The sequence below is a fragment of the Bufo gargarizans genome, chromosome 3 (assembly GCF_014858855.1).
Source record: "Bufo gargarizans isolate SCDJY-AF-19 chromosome 3, ASM1485885v1, whole genome shotgun sequence".
Classification (NCBI taxonomy): Eukaryota; Metazoa; Chordata; class Amphibia; order Anura; family Bufonidae; genus Bufo; species Bufo gargarizans.
Window position 1 is genome coordinate 342,237,074 of NC_058082.1, and position 22,215 is coordinate 342,259,288.

The following is a 22,215-nucleotide window of genomic DNA, read 5'->3' on the forward strand; positions in this document are numbered from 1 at the left end:
TGAGGGTAAAAAAAATTATAAAAACGTTACTCACCTCATCCACTTGATCGCACAGCCGGGATCCTCTTCTTTGTTCTTCTATCTTCATTCAGCAGAACCTGCGCTGACGTCACCGCGCTCACTACATGGTGAGCGCGATGACGTCAGCGAAGGTCCTATTGCAGGTCCTTCAAGAAGAACAAAGAAGAGTATCCCGGCTGTGCGAGGTGAGTAATGTTTTTATTATTTTTTTAGCCTAAATTGACATAACTACTGTGAGGGGGCACATAACTGGCCATAACTACTGTGAGGAGGCACATATCTGGCCATAACTACTGTGAGGGGGCACATAACTGGGCATAACTACTGTGAGGGGGCACATAACTCGTCCATAACTACTGTGAGGAGGCACATATCTGGCCATAACTACTGTGAGGGGGCACATAACTGGGCATAACTATTGTGAGGGAGCACATATCGGGGCATATTTAGTATTAGGGGGCACATATCTGCCAACAGCTACTGTGAAGGGCACATAAGTGGACATAATTACTGTGTGGCATAAAGAGGGAATAGTTACTGTGTGGGGGCATTTAGGGGACTGGGTGGGATTAGGTGTTATGTTTTGGGTGGGTTGGGTGAGTTAGAGGTGTGGCCTAGTGCTGAAATAAATTGCATTATTCTTTTTGTGTGTCCTTCCTTTTTGAATTTTTCCTTGTGTTGTGACATCACTCCATTCCTGCACTGTGACATCATATGTGTATTATACTATGCTCACATGTGACATCACTGTATAATTCCAGTGCTGTAACATCACTGATTATCGTTGTGTTTTGATGTCTTTATTATCTCTGTACTGTGACATCACGATGTGTATTATACCCATATTGTGCACTATCCCTATACTGTGACATCACTGTGTGCACTATCCGTATAATGTGACATCACTGAGTGCAGGGCCGGCTCCAGGTTCATGTGGGCCCTTGGGCGATAAATCCCAGTGGGCCCCCATGAGGCATTTTTTTACATTGACATGTCCCCCTGTGGCTCCCACACAGTATAATGACCCCCAGTGGCCCCTATACAGTATAATGACTACTAGTGGCCCTTCACACAGTATAATGAACCCCCAATCCCCCCCCCCCCACTGTATAATGACCACCTGTGGCCCTGCATTCAGAATAATAACCCCCAGTCGCCCCCATTCAGAATAATGACCCCTAGTAGCCCCCACACTGGGGGAATACTGTACGGAGGGGGCTCTGGGGGGTCATTATACTGAATGGAGGGTCATTGGTGATCATTATACTAAATGGGGGACACTGGGGGTCATTATACTATGTAAAGGGCCCTCACAGTATAATGACCCCACAGTGACCCTCCATTCAGAATAATGACCCCCAGTCGCCCCCACACTGGGGGTTATACTGTATGGAGGGGGCACGAGGGGTTATTATATTTAATGGGGGCTCTGGTGGTCATTATGCTAAATGGAGGGTCAATGGGGATCATTATACTAAATGGGGGGCACTGGGAGTCATTATACTGTGTAAGGGGCCCTCACAGTGTGATGAATGACCCCCCAGTGGCCCCCTCACATACCTATCATTGCAGGGGAGCTGGCGGTCCTGTCATTCACTAACCGCAGCTCCCTGCGCTCCTTCTCTCCGGCGGCCCGCTGCAGCAGTGAGACAGGCCTGGAGGAGAGAAGGAGATGTGCAGTGATGTAGCTAGAACTGACTGGGCCCCACAGCAAATTTTAGTACGCCCCCCTGCCCCCCAATGTGTGTTCACATCACGTTTATCCTATCGGATGTATACAAATGTGCAGCACTCCACGTTTTTGTATCCTGCAGAGTCAAGTAAAAAATGCATACGTTAACGTATATGTTTTTTTACAATGGAACTGTATGGTGAACGGATGCCACTGTACGGCATCAGTCTGAGGCATCTGTTAACACATACATTTTTGGTATACATTAAATGGATGGCACAAATGGGATGTGAACCCAGCCCTAGTGTCAGAATAAGCCCCAGTACACAGCGGAGCAGCGTGGCGGAGAGGGGAGGCCGCCATGTACTGACAGAGCGCTACCTGGTCCTGGTGGTCAGGGATGAGGACTGTGCTTCCCAAGGATCATTTTCTACTGGGAAATACAGGGCACAGTAAAATACACTAGAATCTATATAATATAAAGATATCAGCCCTACCCCCGAATAATAATACAATTAGGGGGTCATTTATTATATAGAAATACGTCTATGTTAGGCGTATTTCTGACACAGATTGTGGCGCAAAGGTCCTTAACACCGCAATCTGTATCTTTTCCCGCTCATGCCAGGTCTAAAAAAAGTGGTGTGGGCATGGGGATACAGTTATGGCCATGCAGTTATTGGATACCATCACCATACAATGATAAAACCACCATACAGTGACCGGATAAAATGGTATAAGAGGGCACAGTACAGGGAATGACTATGGGCACTGCACAGGGTGTGGTAAGAGGGCACAATGCAGGGTATAAAGGGGCACAGTACGGGGTGGGGGGCACAGTCACATGACCCTGTGACGTTAGAAGGTCCTTATGGTGAATGCTGTTCAGATGCCACCATAATGAGAGGCAGAGGAGTGAGACAGGGGCCCTGGATGGACAGGAGGGGTGGACACAGCAAGTAGGTTGAAGGGGCTCTGAGGGGGATTCATACAAGAAGTAGGGGCAGGAGGTCTGTGCAGGGCAGCAATAGGAGATAGGAGGGTGAAACAGGAGCTCTGGATACATGAGGGAGGAAAGGAGACAGCAGGGGCCCCATGAGGATGAGATAGGACAGGATATGTGGGGGGGGGGCAGGTGTCATGGAGACAAGCTGCTTAATGAAACAGTAACACAACTAAATAGAATGAAGCAGCAGCAGATCGAAGAGTCCCCCCTTCTGTCCCACAGACAAGAGACAGTCACAGTGCAGACTCACTCACAGACTGTCTTCACACTTCTCTGCTCCAGCCCTCCGGTCTCTCTCCTCAGGCAGCATGTGTCCTATGTAGAGGGGGCGTGTCCTGTGTAGAGGGGTGGGTCCTGTGTAGAGGGGGCATGTTCTGAGTCTCTGCAGCTCAGAGGGCCCACCAGGGGGGTACTGCGTAAGTGAGATGACAGCAGTGAGAGCTCCCATCTGTATTGATGGAAGTGCTCATAGCAGCTCAGTGGGCCCCCCCAGGAGCATTGGGCCCCGGCACTTGCCCGGGGATGCCGGGTTATGACGCCGGCCCTGACTGAGTGCATTATACCCATATTGTGACATCACTGTGTGCACTATCCCTATAATGTGACATCACTGTGTGCATTATACTCATATTGTGACATCACTGTGTGCACTATCCCTATACTGTGACATACAAGAGAAGTTTGACAGCAGAGTAAACTGCTATAACCAGCAGCTCCAGACACTGCTGCAAGGTGAGGGACTACAGCAAAAACACCCATCACTCAAAACTTTATTAGGCCAGAAAAGTTTTGCACTTGGATGTATTTGAAGTTTTACATTGCACTTAAAAAAGACTTTTATATGTTTAACTTTGGGCTCTTTCAATACTACATTTCCGCTACACCGGTCCCCAGGGAATAACGACCTGTGGGAGAACACCTTGACACAACACTTCATCAGGACCACTACCACCCCCATCCTCAGCACCAGCTCCTCCGGGGCTCGCTGTACAGCCTTTCTCCACTTTGGTGGCTTCGTTCCCAGAGGTCGGACCTGCACAGATCTGACATCCTAGCAATCAATGTCCCAATGTCCTAGCAATCAATGTCCCAATGCCATCAATGTCCCAGATAGGCCAACACCTATAACGCCCTCCTCTTGGACTCTTTGAGTTGCCAATCCCAATACTATGTTAGATTTTTGGTGAGAATCCATGTTATTGGTCAGCCTGGCTTTCACTGCAGCTCTGTCCTAGTCTATAGGTCTTCACATGGTATGAAATAAATGACTACATTGTAAGCTCAATATTTATTTTAATACAAATATTACGAGTGAAATGAAGATCACTACAGCAGATGAGGAGAAAAAATACATTTGCAATGCTTGTTTCATGCCCTTGGCCTTACCTCCAATGGCAAAAAAGAAGGTCTCCAATAAGAAGACCAACAGTCAAACTGGGTGCTCCGACACATAATCCAACCTATGTGTATTACGGCACCCACTTCTGAATTCTAGGCAAGTATGAAGACTTGTCTTACGTACAAGAGGCACAGTATAGTGCTATGAATCCATCTTCATAGCATAAGCCCAAATCACGGTCAGTACCGAAAACTGATCTCTGTAAATGTGAGCTAATACATTTCATAAACTATATTACACAAATTAAAAACACTGGACATTTCGTTTCATACCAGAAATCCCTTTTTGCATAGGGAATGTTTCATTATCACCATAAAAAGCTACAAAAAACCCATTTCCACTGCAGAACAGAAGCCCATTTTTAGGCAACGACAAAAAAAGAAATTACGAAAATAGTTGCTGCCGCCCTCACATCTTATTTCCTTTGGTGCAGCATAGTTTATTACCTGGAAAAACCTCTTTTTTCCTGAGAGATTTTTTCCACGGTTCACTTATGCTACTCTTGTCATTGCAACCAGTTGCCAAAAAATCATAAAGTCGGCCTTTTCGTTCCAGGGCACCACCTCCATTGGAGGTCTCACAGCTAAAGCTGAGCGTGCCTCTCTTTTCTTCCGCCGGTTCCTCGTGCAAATTTGGCTTGTGTTGAGGCCTTGAATTGGTGACCAACCCCCCACAGGAAGGTCCCTGGATGCTGTTCCTGTATAAAGGAGCCTCCGCCATGGTGTAATCCATATGGTGAGAGCATCCTGGCAAAGGCAAAGAGCTACTAGATGAGCAGGAGGCTGCAATTTGCCCTGCGTTGGCATTAACGGTGAACGGAATGTTTAGATAATGGCTGCCACATTCCTGGTAAAAACAACAAGTCTGAAGGCTACTGTCATCCTTGGCAATACGAAGGCGTTTCCGATAAGGACAGTCCTGGGGCACAAACCATTCCTGGGCCGATGCGCTGCTCAGGGCACATGCTGAGAAGCACCAGTTGTTCTGCAGTAGAATCTCTCCATGAATTCTCTTCATCAGGTTGTTGATGAGGACCGATCTTCTGAGGAACACTTCAGGGTCGTCGATGAATTTTAATTTCTCCAAGGACATATAAAGTACATGGGCCCGCTCTTCAAAGATGGACACATTCTAGATCATGAAAATAGAGAAACCAAAGATGAGATTTATGGCAATGAACAGAAATTATTTAGACAATATCAGCTTCTCTACGGTTCTCTCTGCTTTGCACTGATCAGAGGCGATCACCCTGAAATAGCTGTCTACAGATGAGGCACTGGCTTGGCTATAATCCTAAATTACATCTCAGAGACTTTTTAAGAGGTCAAACATTGACTTATAGTACCTGACCTCTAGTAGCATTAGAGGCTCAACTCATGCCATCAGAGGTCAGGTACTAGAAGTCAATGTTCGACCTCTTAAACAGTCTTTTTCTTTTCTTTTTGGAAAGAGAGCTAAATTGCATACTTTTTTTTCCCAGAGAAGCATTGCTGGGCCTATAATATTATTCTTATTCTGACTAAGTGCTCCCCATATGGATAAATAGTACCTCCAGAATCCTGTCAAAGGTCTCTTACTCAGTTAAGCCTGTTCTCTCTGCTCTGCACTGATAAGGGGAAATCACCCCAAAACAGCTGTCATCAGATAAGGTACTGGCTTAGCTATAATCCTAAATTATATCTCTGAGCCTGTTTTGGAGGTCAAACATTGACTTATAGGAGAAAGATACCTAGCATTAAAGGCTCAATGTTATTTTCCTTTTGGAAAGTGAGCTAATTTCCATACTTTTTTTTCCCAGAGAAGCATTGCTTGGCCTATAAGACTCCTTAACTGGGTGAGAAGCTTTTGTCATGATTTTGGGGTGTACTATTTATCCTTATAGGGAGTGCCTAGTAGGGATAGCCAGTTCTCTCTCCTCTGAACTGATGAAGGGCAATCAACCTTTAGCAAACATCCACCTGCAGATGAGACACTGACTTAGCTATACTCCTAAATACTCCTAATATACTCCTAAATTATGCCTCAAGGCCCGTTTAAGAGGTCGAACATGGACTTATAGGATAGCTAGCTTGGCAAGACTAGCCAACCCTGTGCATGGAGGTGTCCCGACTAGGAATCGACCGATTATCGGAGTTACCGATATTATCGGCCGATATTCATGATTTTGAAAGTTATCGGTATTGGCATCTAACCTTGCCGATAATGCATCCACTGCGCTATCACAGAACATGAGCGCGCTGCTGTTCCCTCAGCAGTAAAGGAGAGAAGGAGTCACTCTCTCTCTACCCCTGTGCCGTGCTGCCAGTGAGGAGAGACGGTAGGAGGAGGGGTGGGTGCAATGCGCCACCAATAATAATTAACGTCTTATACAAATACAGGAGGCGATGTCCAGCCTATATGACAGGAAGCTGCAATCAGCGGCAGTTAACCCCTCATTGGTGGCGCAGTGCACCCTCCCTAGTATTAAAAACATTGGTGGCGCAGTGCGCGGCCCCCCCCCCCCAGTATTAACCCCTTAAGGGATGGGCTATTTTTCACCTTAAGAACCAGGCCATTTTTTGCAAATCTGACATGTGTCACTTTATGTGGTGATAACTTTAAAATGCTTTTACTTATCTAGGCCATTCTGAGATTGTTTTCTCGTCACATATTGTACTTCATGACAGTGGTAAAATTGAACAAAAAAAATTCAAATTTACCCAAAATTTGGAAAAATTAGAAAATGTCCAAATGTCAATTTCTCTACTTTTATAATAGATAGTAATACCTCCAAAAAATAGTTATTACTTTACATTCCCCATATGTCTACTTCATGTTTGGATAATTTTGTGAATGCCATTTTATTTTTTGGGGACGTTACAAGGCTTACCAGTTCAGGTCTGAAGTCACTTTGTGAGGCTTAGGCCTCATGCACACGACAGTTTATTTTCACGGTCCGCAAAAACGGGGTCCGTAGGTCCGTGATCCGTGACCGTTTTTTCGTCCGTGGGTCTTCCTTGATTTTTGGAGGATCCACGGACATGAAAAAAAAGTCGTTTTGGTGTCCGCCTGGCCGTGCGGAGCCAAACGGATCCGTCCTGAATTACAATGCAAGTCAATGGGGACGGATCCGTTTGACGTTGACACAATATGGTGCCATTTCAAACGGATCCGTCCCCATTGACTTTCAATGTAAAGTCTGGAGTTCTTTTATACCATCGGATTGGAGTTTTCTCCAATCCGATGGTATATTTTAACTTGAAGCGTCCCCATCACCATGGGAACGCCTCTGTTAGAATATACTGTCGGATATGAGCTACATCGTGAAACTCAGATCCGACAGTATATTCTAACACAGAGGCGTTCCCATGGTGATGGGGACGCTTCAGGTTAGAATATACTACAAACTGTGTACATGACTGCCCCCTGCTGCCTGGCAGCACCCGATCTCTTACAGGGGGCCGTGATCAGCACAATTAACTCCTCAGGTGCCGCACCTGAAGGGGTTAATTGTACTATCATATCCCCCTGTAAGAGATCAGGGCTGCCAGGCAGCAGGGGGCAGACCCCCCCCCCTCCCCAGTTTTAATATCATTGGTGGCCAGTGCGGCCCCCCCCTCCCTCCCTCTATTGTAATAAATCGTTGGTGGCACAGTGTGCGCCCCCCATCGCCCACCCTCCCTCCCTCTATTGTAATAAATCGTTGGTGGAACAGTGTGCGCCCCCCATCGGCCCCCCTCCCTCTATAGCAGTAACAACATTGGTGGCAGTGTGCGGCCTCCCATCTCCCCCCCCCCCCCCGATCATTGGTGGCAGTGTAGTTCCGATCGGAGTCCCAGTTTAATCGCTGGGGCTCAGATCGGTAACCATGGCAACCAGGAAGCTACTGCAGCCCTGGTTGCCATGGTTACTTAGCAATAGTACAATAGTAGAAGATTCATACTTACCTGCTTGCTGCTGCGATGTCTGTTACCGGCCGGGAGCTCCTCCTACTGGTAAGTGACAGTTCTTTAGCAATGCGCCGCACAGACCTGTCACTTACCAGTAGGTGGAGCTCCCGGCCGGACACGAACATCGCAGCAGCAAGCAGGTAACTATGAATCTTCTACTATTGTACTATTGCTAAGTAACCATGGCAACCAGGACTGCAGTAGCGTCCTGGTTGCCATGGTTACCGATCGGAGCCCCAGCGATTAAACTGGGACTCCGATCGGAAATCCGCTGCCACCAATGATCGGGAGGGGGGGGGGGAGATGGGAGGCCGCACACTGGCCACCAATGTTGTTACTGCTATAGAGGGAGGGGGGGCCGATGGGGGGTGCACACTATGCCACCAACGATTTATTACAATAGAGGGAGGGAGGGGGGGTGATGGGGGGCGCACACTGTGCCACCAACGATTTATTACAATAGAGGGAGGGAGGGGGGGGCGATGGGGGGCGCACACTGTGCCACCAACGATTTATTACAATAGAGGGAGGAAGGGGGGGGCCCGATGGGGGGCGCACACTGGCCACCAAGCTATTATTACAATAGAGGGAGGGAGGGGGGGGCCGCACTGGCCACCAATGATATTAAAACTGGGGAGGGGGGTCTGCCCCCTGCTGCCTGGCAGCCCTGAGCTCTTACAGGGGGATATGATAGTACAATTAACCCCTTCAGGTGCCGCACCTGAAGGGGTTAATTGTGCTGATCACGGCCCCCTGTAAGAGATCGGGTGCTGCCAGGCAGCAGGGGGCAGTCTTGTACACAGTTTGTAGTGTATTCTAACTAGAAGCGTCCCCATCACCATGGGAACGCTTCTGTGTTAGAATATACTGTCGGATATGAGTTTTCACGAAGTGAAAACTCACCTCTGAAAAAGCTTTTATGCAGACGGATCTTCGGATCCGTCTGTATGAAAGTAACCTACGGCCACGGATCACACACACGGATGCCAATCTTGTGTGCATCCGTGTTCTTTCACGGACCCATTGACTTGAATGGGTCCGTGAACCGTTGTCCGTCAAAAAAATAGGACAGGTCATATTTTTTTGACGGACAGGAAACACGGATCACGGTCTCGGCTGCAAAACGGTGCATTTTCCGATTTTTCCACGGACCCATTGAAAGTCAATGGGTCTGCGAAAAAAAGCGGCACAACGGCCACGGATGCACACAATGGTCGTGTGCATGAGGCCTTACATAATAGAAACCACCCAAAAATGACCCCATTTTACAAACTACACCCCTCAAGGTAATCAAAACTGATTTTACAAACTTTGTTAACCCTTTAGGTGTTCCACAAGAATTAATCAAAAATTAGAGATAACATTTAAAAATTTCACTTTTTTGGCAGATTTTCCATTTGAATCCATTTTTTCCAGTTACAAAACAAGGGTTAACAGCCAAACAAAACTCAATATATTTGGCCCTGATTTTGTAGTTTACAGAAACACCCCATATGTGGTCGTAAACTGCTGTACGGGCACACGGCAGGGCGCGGAAGGAAAGGAACGCCATACGTTTTTTGGAAGGCAGATTTTGCTGGACTGGTTTTTTGACACCATGTCCCATTTGAAGCCCCCCTGATGCACCCCTAGAGTAGAAACTCCAAAAAAGTTACCCCATTTTAGAAACTACGGGATAATGTGGCAGTTTTGTTGGTACTATTTTAGGGTACATATGATTTTTGGTTGCTCTATATTACACTTTTTGTGAGGCAAAATAACAAGAAATAGCTGTTTTGGCACCGTTTTTATTTTTTGTTATTTATAACATTCATCTGACAGGTTAGATTATGTGGTATTTTTATAGAGAAGGTTGTCACGGATGCGACAATACCAAATATGACAACTTTTTTGGGTTGTTTGTTTCAGTTTTACATAACAAAGCATTTTTGAAAAAAAAAAGGATTTTTTTAGTGTCTCCAAATTCTGAAAGTCGTAGTTTTATTTATTTTTTGGGCGACTGTCTTGTGTAGGGGCTCATTTTTTTTGGGATGAGATGACGGTTTAATTGGTACTATTTTGTGGTGCGTATGACTTTTTGATCGCTTGCTACTACACTTTTTGTGATGTAAGGTGACAAAAAATGCATTTTTTTACACAGTTTTTTTTTTTTTACGGTATTCATCTGAGGGGTTAGGTCATGTGATATTTTTATAGAGCAGATTCTTACGGACGCGGCGATACTTAATATGTCAACTTTTTTTTTATTTATGTTTATTAAGTTTTACACAATGCTTTCATTTTTGAAACAAAAAAAATCATGTTTTAGTGTCTTCATAGTCTGAGAGCCATAGATTTTTCAGTTTTTGGGCGATTATTTTAGGTAGGGTATGATTTTTGCAGGATGAGATAAAGGTTTGATTGGCACTATTTTGGAGTGCGTATGACTTTTTGATTGCTTGCTATTACACTTTTTTTACGCTATTCACCTGAGGGGTTAGATTATGTGATATTTTTATAGTGCAGGTTCTTACGAATGCAGCGATACCTAATATGTATACTTTTTTTTATTTACTTAAGTTTTGCACAATACCAGCATTTTTGAAGCAAAAAAAATTATGCTTTAGTGTCTCCATATTCTGATTCATAGTTTTTTTATTTTTTGGGCGATTATCTTAGGTAGGGGCTCATTTTGTGCGGGATGAGGTGACGGTTAGATTGGTACTATTTTGGGGGGCATACGCCTTTTTGATCGCTTGGTGTTGCACTTTTTGTGATGTAAGGTGACAAAAATGGCTTTTTTTACACCGTTTTTTTTTAATGGTATTTATCGGACAGGGTGGATCATGTGATATATTTATAGAGCCGGCCATTACGGACACAGCGATACCTAATATGTGTGTTTTGGGTTTTTTTCTGTTTTTTATTATAAAATAAGGGGAAAGGGGCATTTTTTATCTTTTTTTACTTTATTAATTTAATTACTTTATTAATTTTATTAAAAACACTTTTTTTTACTTTTTTTTCTTTACTTTATTTCTGATGTTCACTTTTGGGGGTCTGATCCCCTCTGCAATGCACTACAATACATCTGTATTGTAATGCATTGCCTGTTAGTGTATTACACAGAGTAATACACTAACAGGTTGCCTAGGAGACCCAGCCTGATGCTGGATCTACTCGGCTCCCCTAGAAGGCAGGTCCCGATGCCGTGCAGGGCATTGGGCAGCCACTGCACGGCATCGGGATGCCTTCTTGGACATTGACTCCCCGCCACAGCAGCGTGGGGACTCGATTGGGCTGACTCAAACACAATCCCCTGTGGATTCGGGGTGATTCCACAGCGATCGCCGATACGGGGGGGTCCCAGGGCGCAGCGGTGATTTGAAATAAGTACCAGTACGCCCTATGTCCCCAAGAGGTTAAAATTGCCCCCCACCCCCAGTATTAAAATCTTTGGTGGCACAGTGTGCCCCCCCCCCAACCCCCCAGTATTAAAGTCATTGGTGGCAATGGCCAGAGGATCCCCTCCTCTTCATTGGTGGCAGTGGCAGCTTCTGATCGGAGCAGTGTAATCCTGGAGCTCTGATCGGTTACCATGGCAGCCAGGACGCTACTGAAGCCCTGGCTGCCATGGTAATCTCCCTGCTGCTGTGAGTACTATGCACAGGGCAGCAGGGAGAGTGTAAGATCCTATTCACCCTAATAGAGCTCTGATCTGCCTCTGAGGGGGTGTAAATCTAAGATGGGGAAGCTATGGCTCCTGTCCCTGCCTTATAGGCAGCAGGCTACTAGACCTGATGCTTATGGGGCATTAGAATGGCACAGAAGGCCGCAATGACATCACCTTGACCTCCTGTGCCAGGTCTATAAAGGCAAAAACAAGGTCACAAACCCCTGCACTGGGATGTGGGAACTCAGGCCACAGGCCGGAAGAGGTCTGAGGCCTGCATTGTGAACAGCGGCATGGAGAGGGACTGCAGGGGGAAGAGCATTATATACTACAACAGCGTGCTGCCATTATACTACAGTGGGACTATGGGGGAAGGAGGGTTAGAGCATTATATAAACTACCACTACAGGGAGCATTATAATACAGGTCGGAGCACTACAGGGGGTCCGTTATGTGTACTAGTGGGGCATTATAACTACAGCATTGCAGCAGGGCTTTATAAATACTGGGACTACTACATGGAGTATTATAAATACTTGGAGCTACTACAGGGCCACTATAAGGGGGCATTATAACTACTGGGGGCCCTATAACTATTATAACTATTGGAGTCACTATAGGGGGGCCTTATAGATTGACTTTATTACTACTGGGGGCTCTTAAGAGCTGCTTTATAGAGGGGCCTTGTTACTGCTGGGGCCACTATAGTGTGGGGGGGGGGGGGCTCGCTTCCAATAGAGGCCCTATGGAAGCATTATTAATACTGTGGGTACTGTAGGGGCATTATTATTATTATTATTATTATTGGGCACAATATGGGGGCACTCTTGAGAACATTCTTGCTATTGGGGGGCTATTGGTGGCACTATTACTATTCAGGGCAGTCTGGGAGAACTATTAGTAAAGGGGGGGGGGGGACTATCTGTATGTCACTGTTATTTCTTCAGTATAGTATTTGGGAGCACACCAGGCAGAGTATTGGGGTAGCAGCAGGATAACAATGTTGGGTGACCAGGAGGGGGATGATGATGGAAAAGTGAGGAATCTAACATGTCTGTCTGCCAAATACTGCAGAGATGAGATGTGGCTGAAAGAAGTCGTCCTGGTGGTCTGGTACAAATGGAGAAGATTAGGAAAGAGTATGTCTACATCAGAGGACACATCACTGGATATAATAAGTATGTAGTGCTGTATTACCCTGTATGTTTCATAGGGCTAAATGAAATGTCTATACACGTATGTCTTTAACATTAGGGCTAGGAGGAAGGGGTTGAATTGAGAATTTGGCACCATTTCAATTTTTTCCTCAATTCAATTTATGCTATAACTCTCTAATATATAGCAGAGGTCTCCTGATCCCTACTCCTCAGGCCCAAGGCGATCAGTGGCACCCCATCCTGGCACCGGCTGATTGAAGCTGTTTTTTTTATTGACTTGAATAGAGAGAAACCGCATTATATCTTCTCCATTGATTCTGCATCTAGGTGAACAAGGGTTAGATAATCCCTATTCCCCTGATAGGTAGGGGTCTCAGTGCCAGTGGTCACGCCCCCCTTATTTCGGACAATTTTATATATACCATAAGCATCTATGGGAAGACCCTTTAAATTGAGCAAACTGTATTGAGCAAACCATTAAGTAGTTAAACGATTACAATAATTGTCACATTCAGCAAGAAGACCCATTTATCTGTCAGGTAGAAATGACAGGAACTGAAGAACTAAGTGTCATCACTTTATACTTCACAGCAGCATGCAGCGCAGGAGAGTTTACTGGTTATATTAAAGTTCTCCGCTACAGATATCGATAAGCGATCCTAAGCTGGGGGTCCAACACTCAGCACCCCCACAAGCATCTGACAGATGATCAAGAGGGTAATATATTAGCCTGAAATACGCCTATATTAGGCGTATTTCAGGCGCAGATTTTGGCGCAACGGTTAATGGGGGTGGCGAGGGTTAAACCTCCATCGATGTGATACTGATGACCTATCCTGAGTATAGTAGTGGATTGTGGTGGCTCACTCGGTATGGTGCTACAAGCTCATATGGAGGGAATCGCCCCACCCTCTATTTAAAAGTGATTGTGAAAGTTGAAAAATGAGCGGGCACTCATACACTTGGCAACCAAATCGAGATATGCAGAAAATATTTATTACTGAATCCCCATAAAATAATACAAGTGATAAAACCAGTGTACTAAAACAGTAACATACATAAAAAGCAATCACATATAATAAATGGTGAGTACAATCGACAATATAATGTTCAATAATATTCGATAATTTAAATCACACCAAAAAACTCTTCAAGTATTATCCAGATCTTATATGTGCTTTTTATTGCAAAGAGAGAGGTCTGGTAATTCCTCTGTGGCTCTATCCCAGATTAGGAAGGTGAATGTCACTTTAAATGTTGCAGGTGCATTTCCCCTGGGAGCACCATATAATCATAAGGCATCCCCAGGAATCCGATGATATTAAGATTAAAGTCTCTTCTGGCATATCCTTTTTAGGTAGAGGTAAACTTTAAATCGATATTTGGCTTACCGTCTAATGTCTGCTGTCTCCCTGTTGCTTAAACGGAGCTTTAAATGTCTGCCGGCTTGTTTAATCGCTCCTATGAAGCAAGTCAGTTCGAATTCCGCGGGAGTTCCAAAGATCGCGGGAATTGGCACTTTGTTCCGCAATTTCCTTCGGTACAGCTTTCGACGATAAAGGTATTTATTCCTTTACTGTAAAGATTTTTCTTTCTCTGTATGGCCATACAGTTTTATCGGAGACTTTTCAATGCAGGTACATAACTTGTTTCACCATACGCATTTCGGGTAGATTCGCTCTCCCTTCCTCAGTGGTCGACTTGTTTCACCATACGTGTTTCAGGTAGATTCGCTCTCCCTTCCTCAGTGGTCCCTTGTTTCACCATACGCGTTTCGGGTAGATTCGCTCTCCCTTCCTCAGTGGTCCCTTGTTTCACCATACACGTTTCGGGTAGATTCGCTCTCCCTTCCTCCCTTCCTTGTTTCACCACTGAGGAAGGGAGAGCGAATCTACCCAAAACGCGTATGGTGAAACAAGGGACCACTGAGAAAGGGAGAGCGAATCTACCCGAAACGTGTATGGTGAAACAAGGGACCACTGAGAAAGGGAGAGCGAATCTACCCGAAACATGTATGGTGAAACAAGGGAAGACTGAGGAAGGGAGAGCGAATCTACCCGAAACGCGTATGGTGAAACAAGTCGACGACTGAGGAAGGGAGAGCGAATCTACCAGAAACGCGTATTGGTGAAACAAGTGATGTACCTGCATTGAAAAGTCTCTGATAAAACTGTATGGCCATACAGAGAAAGAAAAATCTTTACAGTAAAGGAATAAATACCTTTATCGTCGAAAGCTGTACCGAAGGAAATTGCGGAACAAAGTGCCAATTCCCGCGATCTTTGGAACTCCCGCGGAATTCGAACTGACTTGCTTCATAGGAGCGATTAAACAAGCCGGCAGACATTTAAAGCTCCGTTTAAGCAACAGGGAGACAGCAGACATTAGACGGTAAGCCAAATATCGATTTAAAGTTTACCTCTACCTAAAAAGGATATGCCAGAAGAGACTTTAGTCTTAATATCATCGGATTCCTGGGGATGCCTTATGATTATATGGTGCTCCCAGGGGAAATGCACCTGCAATATTTAAAGTGACATTCACCTTCCTAATCTGGGATAGAGCCACAGAGGAATTACCAGACCTCTCTCTTTGCAATAAAAAGCACATATAAGATCTGGATAATGATTTATATTATCGAACATTATTGAACATTATATTGTCGATTGTACTCACCATTTATTATATGTGATTGCTTTTTATGTATGTTACTGTTTTAGTACACTGGTTTTATCACTTGTATTATTTTATGGGGATTCATTAATAAATATTTTCTGCATATCTCGATTTGGTTGCCAAGTGTATGAGTGCCCGCTCATTTTTCAACTTTCACTATCCTGAGTATAGGTCATCAATTTCTGTAGCCTGGATCTGGAAACAACTCTACCAGCACTAGTAGGGATTATGACCATCATGGAGATGTTATCCTAGTTCCTGTTATTATAGTCATATATTTCCAGGAGGAATACAAGAGGGACAGTACAAGAGGAGAGATGACAAGTCAACTTAAAAAAAAAATCCCTATAATGTGTGACATCATTAGACAGTGTCTGACTGTGCAGTGACACACTCGAAGGTATACAGCAATGCCTAGTTGTCAATGTAGTCATATAGTTCCAGGAGGAAACGAGGACAATTCTGAGAAAAATAACACTATAGAATGGCTGTTCATTGGAATACAAGTATTTACTAAACCAGACACGTCAGGAGAGCCAAACAGCCATCTTTAAAGCAAATATCTGGATTTTCTAATGAAGTCCATGTGCTAAAGCTCTGTTGTTAAGTCGTATAATAACAAGAAATTCTTAAGAATCCAAAAAAGCATCTTGTACCAATACAGATTTATATTTGCTGCGGCTGGTGACATTACCCTGTCTCCTGTTCCTGCCTTATGCGGCCTTGGACATATTGCGGCACATGGAATAAATGACGAGTCGGCACCATTATGCCTCGTACATGTAAAGCCTGCACTTGGAACTTCACTGAATGCGTGAACTAGAAGTGAGACAAAAGCTAAAAACTGCAGCCAGAGCCTAAGAAAAAGGCAAAAAAAAAAAAAAAGCACAAAGACTTCTGGCAAATATAAAGAAAAGCTTGGACTTAGACGACTTTATGAAAGCTGGCGCCGTGCCAAAGATGACACATACGGTGCCATAGAGCGAGATGGAAAATTCTTTACCACGTAAGTGCTTGCAGGACTGCGGCGGAGAGAAGAAACATTTCCGGCCACACCAGCGCTGAGGTAATAGAAGAGATGGCCGTGGAAATCGGGGGCTTCACACAAACCCGAAACAGAAGCCTGGGATTTATCAGTGGAGTTAGGGGTGACATAGAAGCAGACGCCGTACATACAGTATATACTGTATATAGAGTGTTATAACCAGCAGCTAGAATCTAGCGTAACCGCAGCCTGGAGAACAGCTAGACGGGCTGGGAGTGACTCCGTAAGGTCCTGGTAGGTTGTCACAGGTATCTGGAGCCATGCTGTCTGCATTCCACAGCTACTGGAGGGGACGTGGTAGGGATCTATAGAGCGAACAAGACCATCCAGGTGGTCCCACAGATGCTCATTTGGGTTCCAGTCTGGGGAATAAGGGACAGGATAGCACTTGGAAGTCTTGGTCATGCTCTTGCAACCAATGTCAGACATTTCTAGCCGTGTGACATGTCACATAATATCTCAACTGTGCATATTGTTTGTGTTGTATTGTGACTATGGACTTTTACTCTTCCAGGTTCTGCTCCTGCAAGTGTCCAGGAGGTGGACCTTCACTGGGACTCTTCACAGCCCCTCTGCTCTGAGTGACAGCTGTAGTGGTTTCTGTGCAGCAGTGCAATGCAGAGACCACTTCACACTAAAGCTCCGCCTCCCGTGCATTAGCGGGAGCAGAACCTGGCAGAACAAAACTTCATATTCACGCTGCTTCTGATAATAAAAGCTCCACAATATAATATATAATAATAATAACATTTATTTATATAGCGCCACCATATTCCACAGCTCTTTACAAATTCATAGAGTTCATGTACGAAACGAAACTAACCGGCTAATATGCAACTGAAACACTAGGAGTCAGGGCCCTGCTCACAAGAGCTTACAATCTATGAGAAAAGGTTTACTGGGTCGTGCTCTCCTCATCCCCTACCTGCTGCTGTCAGCTGTTTAGCATGGTCCAAAAAATAGAAGTTTTCAGCTTGTTTGCCATGTTTGTTTTAGTATATACTGCACAGTTATGGAACATCTTTCTTAGAAGTTTGCATTGTGCCATTCCTCTGTTATTCCTCCTAAGAAATGTATGATTAAACTGACAACTGGGTGTCATAATTCCTCTTGCCATTAGAGTCTGATCTGGTAGTGTCAGACAGTGTATAGTTTGTATACATTTCTAGGAGGAATAACAGAGGGACGACATAACACAAAGGGTTGCTCTAGAATTCTTATTTTATGAAGAATACAAGTATTTGCTAAAACAGTCAAGTAAGGAGAGGGGACAAGTCCTCTTTAAATGGTCAACACTTCCGTATGATTAGTCCCTGGCTCTCGATTCTGCAAAGTACAATGAGCACATACAGGAACAATCTGCCTCTGGCTGTCCAGTTCTGCTTGCTGACTGTTTCTCCACGGAGACTGTCAAGTTGTTATAAGTGGAGCTTAGAAAGTCTATGCTCTCATTTCCAACAATTTTCATTTTTAATTGCTCCAATCCCATAGTTTCCATCCCATCCAGACACGCCACCCACGGAGTGTCACGGGCAATGGGCAGAGCAGGAAGGAGGCAGCTGTGGTCTGTCTATTATGTCAGCCTCCATGATGTCATGCTCTCTGCTGCTTACAATGGAGCATTGCTGCCAGGCAGAGTGAACAAGTCTTTTCAAGTACAGTGGATACATGGTGGGAAGGACCCTGAGAGCGATTTTTGGCCACATATCTTTTATTGTTATTTTACTTACTTATATAGCGCTGACATATCCTGCAGCACTTTACATACCAGTCAGTACACAATGGCTTAATGTGGGTCTCATTTTCCTGAACTTTAAAAAAAAAAAATTGGGGGGAATTGCCTGGTTTTCATTAAGGCAGGGGATTACTCTAATAATATACTCACGATGTAAAAAAGAAAATGTAATGCTATTGCTACGTTATAAATGTGAGACTCATTGCAAATACATTTTGTATAAAATTATTTTTGCCGGCACCTTAAGAGGTATAATATAGAGTGGGCTTGGCATGCATGTGGAATCTGCATTCCCTGAATTTAACAGAGGCCAGTATGGCACCAGCGGAGGTAGTATTTAGTGTAGGTTCCTGTCCTAAAGAGATCGCCTTGACGTTGGCAGACAGGCACAAATAATTTTGCACAAAATGTATTTGCCAAGAGTCTCACATTTATAATGTAGTATTTTTTTTTTAAATCAAATCTTTTTTATCAACAAAATATTCATAATAGTGTACAATAATCCTATTATTATTTCTTAATATAATCTTTTGCGTATTGTCATGTTTTATATATAATATAATATATATATTATGTAATGTATAATATACATAAAGTAATCCCCATAACGAACTCCCCCTCCCCCCCCAAAAAAAACCATACTCACTCCGGCAACAGTGCTCCACCCTTTAAATCCTAAAATCTATTGTGGCTATTGGACAACCATTTACTCTATAGTTTATCAAACGTTTGCGAACACCCTCTTTTCAGGAATATAGCTTTTTCACAGATCAGCATATTGTTGACTGACCGTAAATTCCTCCAAAGTTGGGGGGCTAGACTGTATCCAATGTAATGCAATCAGTTTTCTCGCCACATACAACAATCTACCCACCGCTATCTTGCTATAATTATCCGTTTCTACTTCAGAGACATATCCCAAAATACATATTTTGGGGTCTCTCTCTACCCTAACTGCCATATTCTGGTATATGAACTCTAAGATACTGTACCTGTCCAGTACCTATCTAAACTTTTACAATTCCATAACATATAAACCAGATCCGCTGGTTCCATATTACATCTCGGGCAACATGCATCCACTCTGTAGATGATGAAAAGTTGGGACAGTTTCCCCTGCTCACTCAATGAAGTCAACGGAGCTGCCTCTAAAATATCTTACCATTGACCTTGTGATATCTCCCCCAGGTCTTTCTCCCACTTTTTCATTCGAGTCAACGGATGAGAAATTAAGAATTTATCTAGTAACAGTGGATAAAGCATAGATATCAAGCCTCTCTTTACACTTCCTGTAAGGATTAGTTTTTGGGCGATATCTATTTTAATTATGGTACTTCCTTTTTTCCTCACAGTATCATACGCATGGCGTAGCTGTAGATATTGGGAAAAACTCGTTCGAGGAGTCTGGAATTTTTCCTATATATCGGTAAATGATTTAAACTTAACGCCTTCTACTAAATCGACAATCCTATGAATCCCTTTATTTTCCCATCCCTGAAAGCCTGACAGTGAAATGAACTCTGGAAGAAGGGAGTTGTTCCAGATTGGAGCTAGTTCACTTACTACCGTAACGCCTCTCAGCTGCTTGACTTTCAACCATACTCTCCTTATGAGGCCTAACAAAGGGATATTACCTTCCAGAGTACCTCTCCTCGCCCCTTACATTATCCACATTAAGTCCTTCTTTCCCATTCTTTGCTGTAGGATCTGACTAGCATATCCGTCAGTGAAAAGTCTTTCCAACCCCTTAGATGCTGACTAGGTAGTAGATCCAAGGATTTGGTACTTGCCATACCCCCCGCTGTTTTGGAGTATTGTTATGTTTCCAGTTTAATCCTTGGGCTACCTCCTCTCCATAAAAGTTCTCTAAATATACTGTACAGTAAATTTTATGAAACCTGTCCAAAGGTAACCATATTGGGGCGTTATGAAGCACATACAAAAGTAGCGGCATCATCACCATCTTAAGGAGGTTCACTCTACCCACAATGGAAAGAAACAATTTACTCCATGCTTTAGTCTTCTTTCTAAATTTCGCAAGAAAGGGGGAGAGGTTTAACTCTTCAAAGTCTTTAGTCCTGGGTGAAATCTGTATTCCTAGATATTTAATATTGTTTACACAGGGGATATTATGAGCGTTGGCTACCTCAGATACCGCTTGGCCATCAATAGGCATTAGCGCTGATTTTTGCCAATTATTATTAAGGCCCGACAGACTGCCAAACTTGTCCAACAGAGACATAGCTGCCGATAGGGAAGATGTCGTATCTCCCAGAAACAGAAGAGTGTCATCAGAGTATAGTGCAATTTTATTATTTTTCTGCCCATACTGGAACTACTTGATGTCTGGGGACCTACGCACCACCGCCGCTAAAGGCTCAATGGAGGGGGGATAGTGGGCAACCCCCTCTGGTACCCATAGCCAGCTGGATGTAGGTAGACACACTCCCGTTAACCCTAATACGTGCTCTTGGATCAGAATATAGGACTTGCACCCATTTAATGAACCGTTGTCCAAAGCCCATACAACTCAATGTACCCCAGAGGTATCCCCATTCCACACTGTCGAAGGCCTTAGCCGCGACAAAACGTCCCTATCCCCACGATTATCTGCCAGGATTTGTAAGCTAGTATATACTCTGCGAATGTTGATAGCTGTAGATTTTTGGGACATAAAGCTCGTTTGGTCTGGATGTATTATGCTAAGTATAACCTTAGACAGTCTTTTCGCCAGAACCTTTGCTAACAACTTAACATCCTGACTGTTAGGAGGGATATTGGCCTGTATGAGTCGGGAAGTCTTGGATCCTTCCCTGGTTTCGGTATTACTACTATAAGGGCCTCCCGCATAGAAGCTGGAAGACAGCCCACCTCCAATGAATAGTTAAAGACCTTCAGTAATTTTGGCAATACAAAGCCCTGAAACCTCTTATATGTCTCCACAGGGATACCATCCAAGCCGGGAACTTTGTCATTAGCCATATCTTTCAAGGCTTCCTCTAATTCCTCCATCTCAATAGGCGCCTCTAGTTGTTCCCTCTCCTCTGCTGATAAGTGTGGGTAGATTTGCTTCCCTAAGGAATTGGAGGCATATAAAGAGGAGTAAAACCCCTGCAACACTCCCAGAATGTCTACTGTACTTGTACACGACCTCCCCTGAGAATCCAACAATTCCACAATGCATGAAGAACCCTGCTGAGCCCTGGATATTAACCGATAGTGTGTGCCCTACACTTCCACCTTCTGCAAATGTGCCTTGTTTATAAAAGGTACGTTTTCTGTCTGTGACCTTCAGAAGATGACATCTCAGTTGTTCCTGCGCCTCTTTTAATCCCCTACTGGTATCTTGGGTAGGCGTTACCCCAAACGCCCTTTTCCGCCTCCTCAGCCTCCTTATGTACCCTGACATCCTCTGCTTTAGATCTAGATTTATGTGCACTAATGGACTTAATCAGTAGCCCCCTCAGATATGCTTTCATAGCATCCCATACCGCATGAGGTGGCGACGTGCCTGTATTAAAAGTAAAATATTCTTTAAGGGATACAGTCATATTTGTCAGGTCCCCCAGAATTTGCAACCAAACTGCATTGCATTTCCATATTTTCGGCCCTATTCTAGCCCTTCCAATGTCCAGCTCCACTTTCAGTATGGAATGGTCTGAAATCGAGCTGGAGAGATAATCGGAGGAATTAACAATCGGAAAAACATCCCATCAATCACTAGTTCTAAGTCTATTCTAGATAAGGTGCAGTATGTGGACGAGCTACAAGAGTATTTACGTACTGTCGGTTGCCTCAGTCTCCATACAGCCAGTTGCACAGTGCCGAACCTCCCAGGGATCTTCCAGATCTCTCCACCCTACATCTGTCCATCCGATCGTCTGGTGTACAGTTGTAATCTCCCACCAACATCCACCGAATTC

The 22,215-nt window shown here is 44.3% G+C and overlaps 1 protein-coding gene across 4 annotated transcripts in view; it reads right to left on the bottom strand.

The window, feature by feature from the left end:
• Positions 1 to 4,395: 4,395 nt before the first annotated feature.
• SERTAD4 (SERTA domain containing 4) overlaps positions 4,396 to 22,215 on the bottom strand; it is a 46,473-nt gene continuing 28,653 nt past the window's right edge. For all 4 annotated transcript variants that reach the window (XM_044286214.1, XM_044286216.1, XM_044286215.1 and 1 more), the window contains exon 4: positions 4,396 to 5,229. In XM_044286214.1, the coding sequence (XP_044142149.1) occupies positions 4,507 to 5,229 (723 nt within the window). In that variant the 3' untranslated portion in view covers positions 4,396 to 4,506. The remainder of the gene's footprint in view (positions 5,230 to 22,215) is intronic.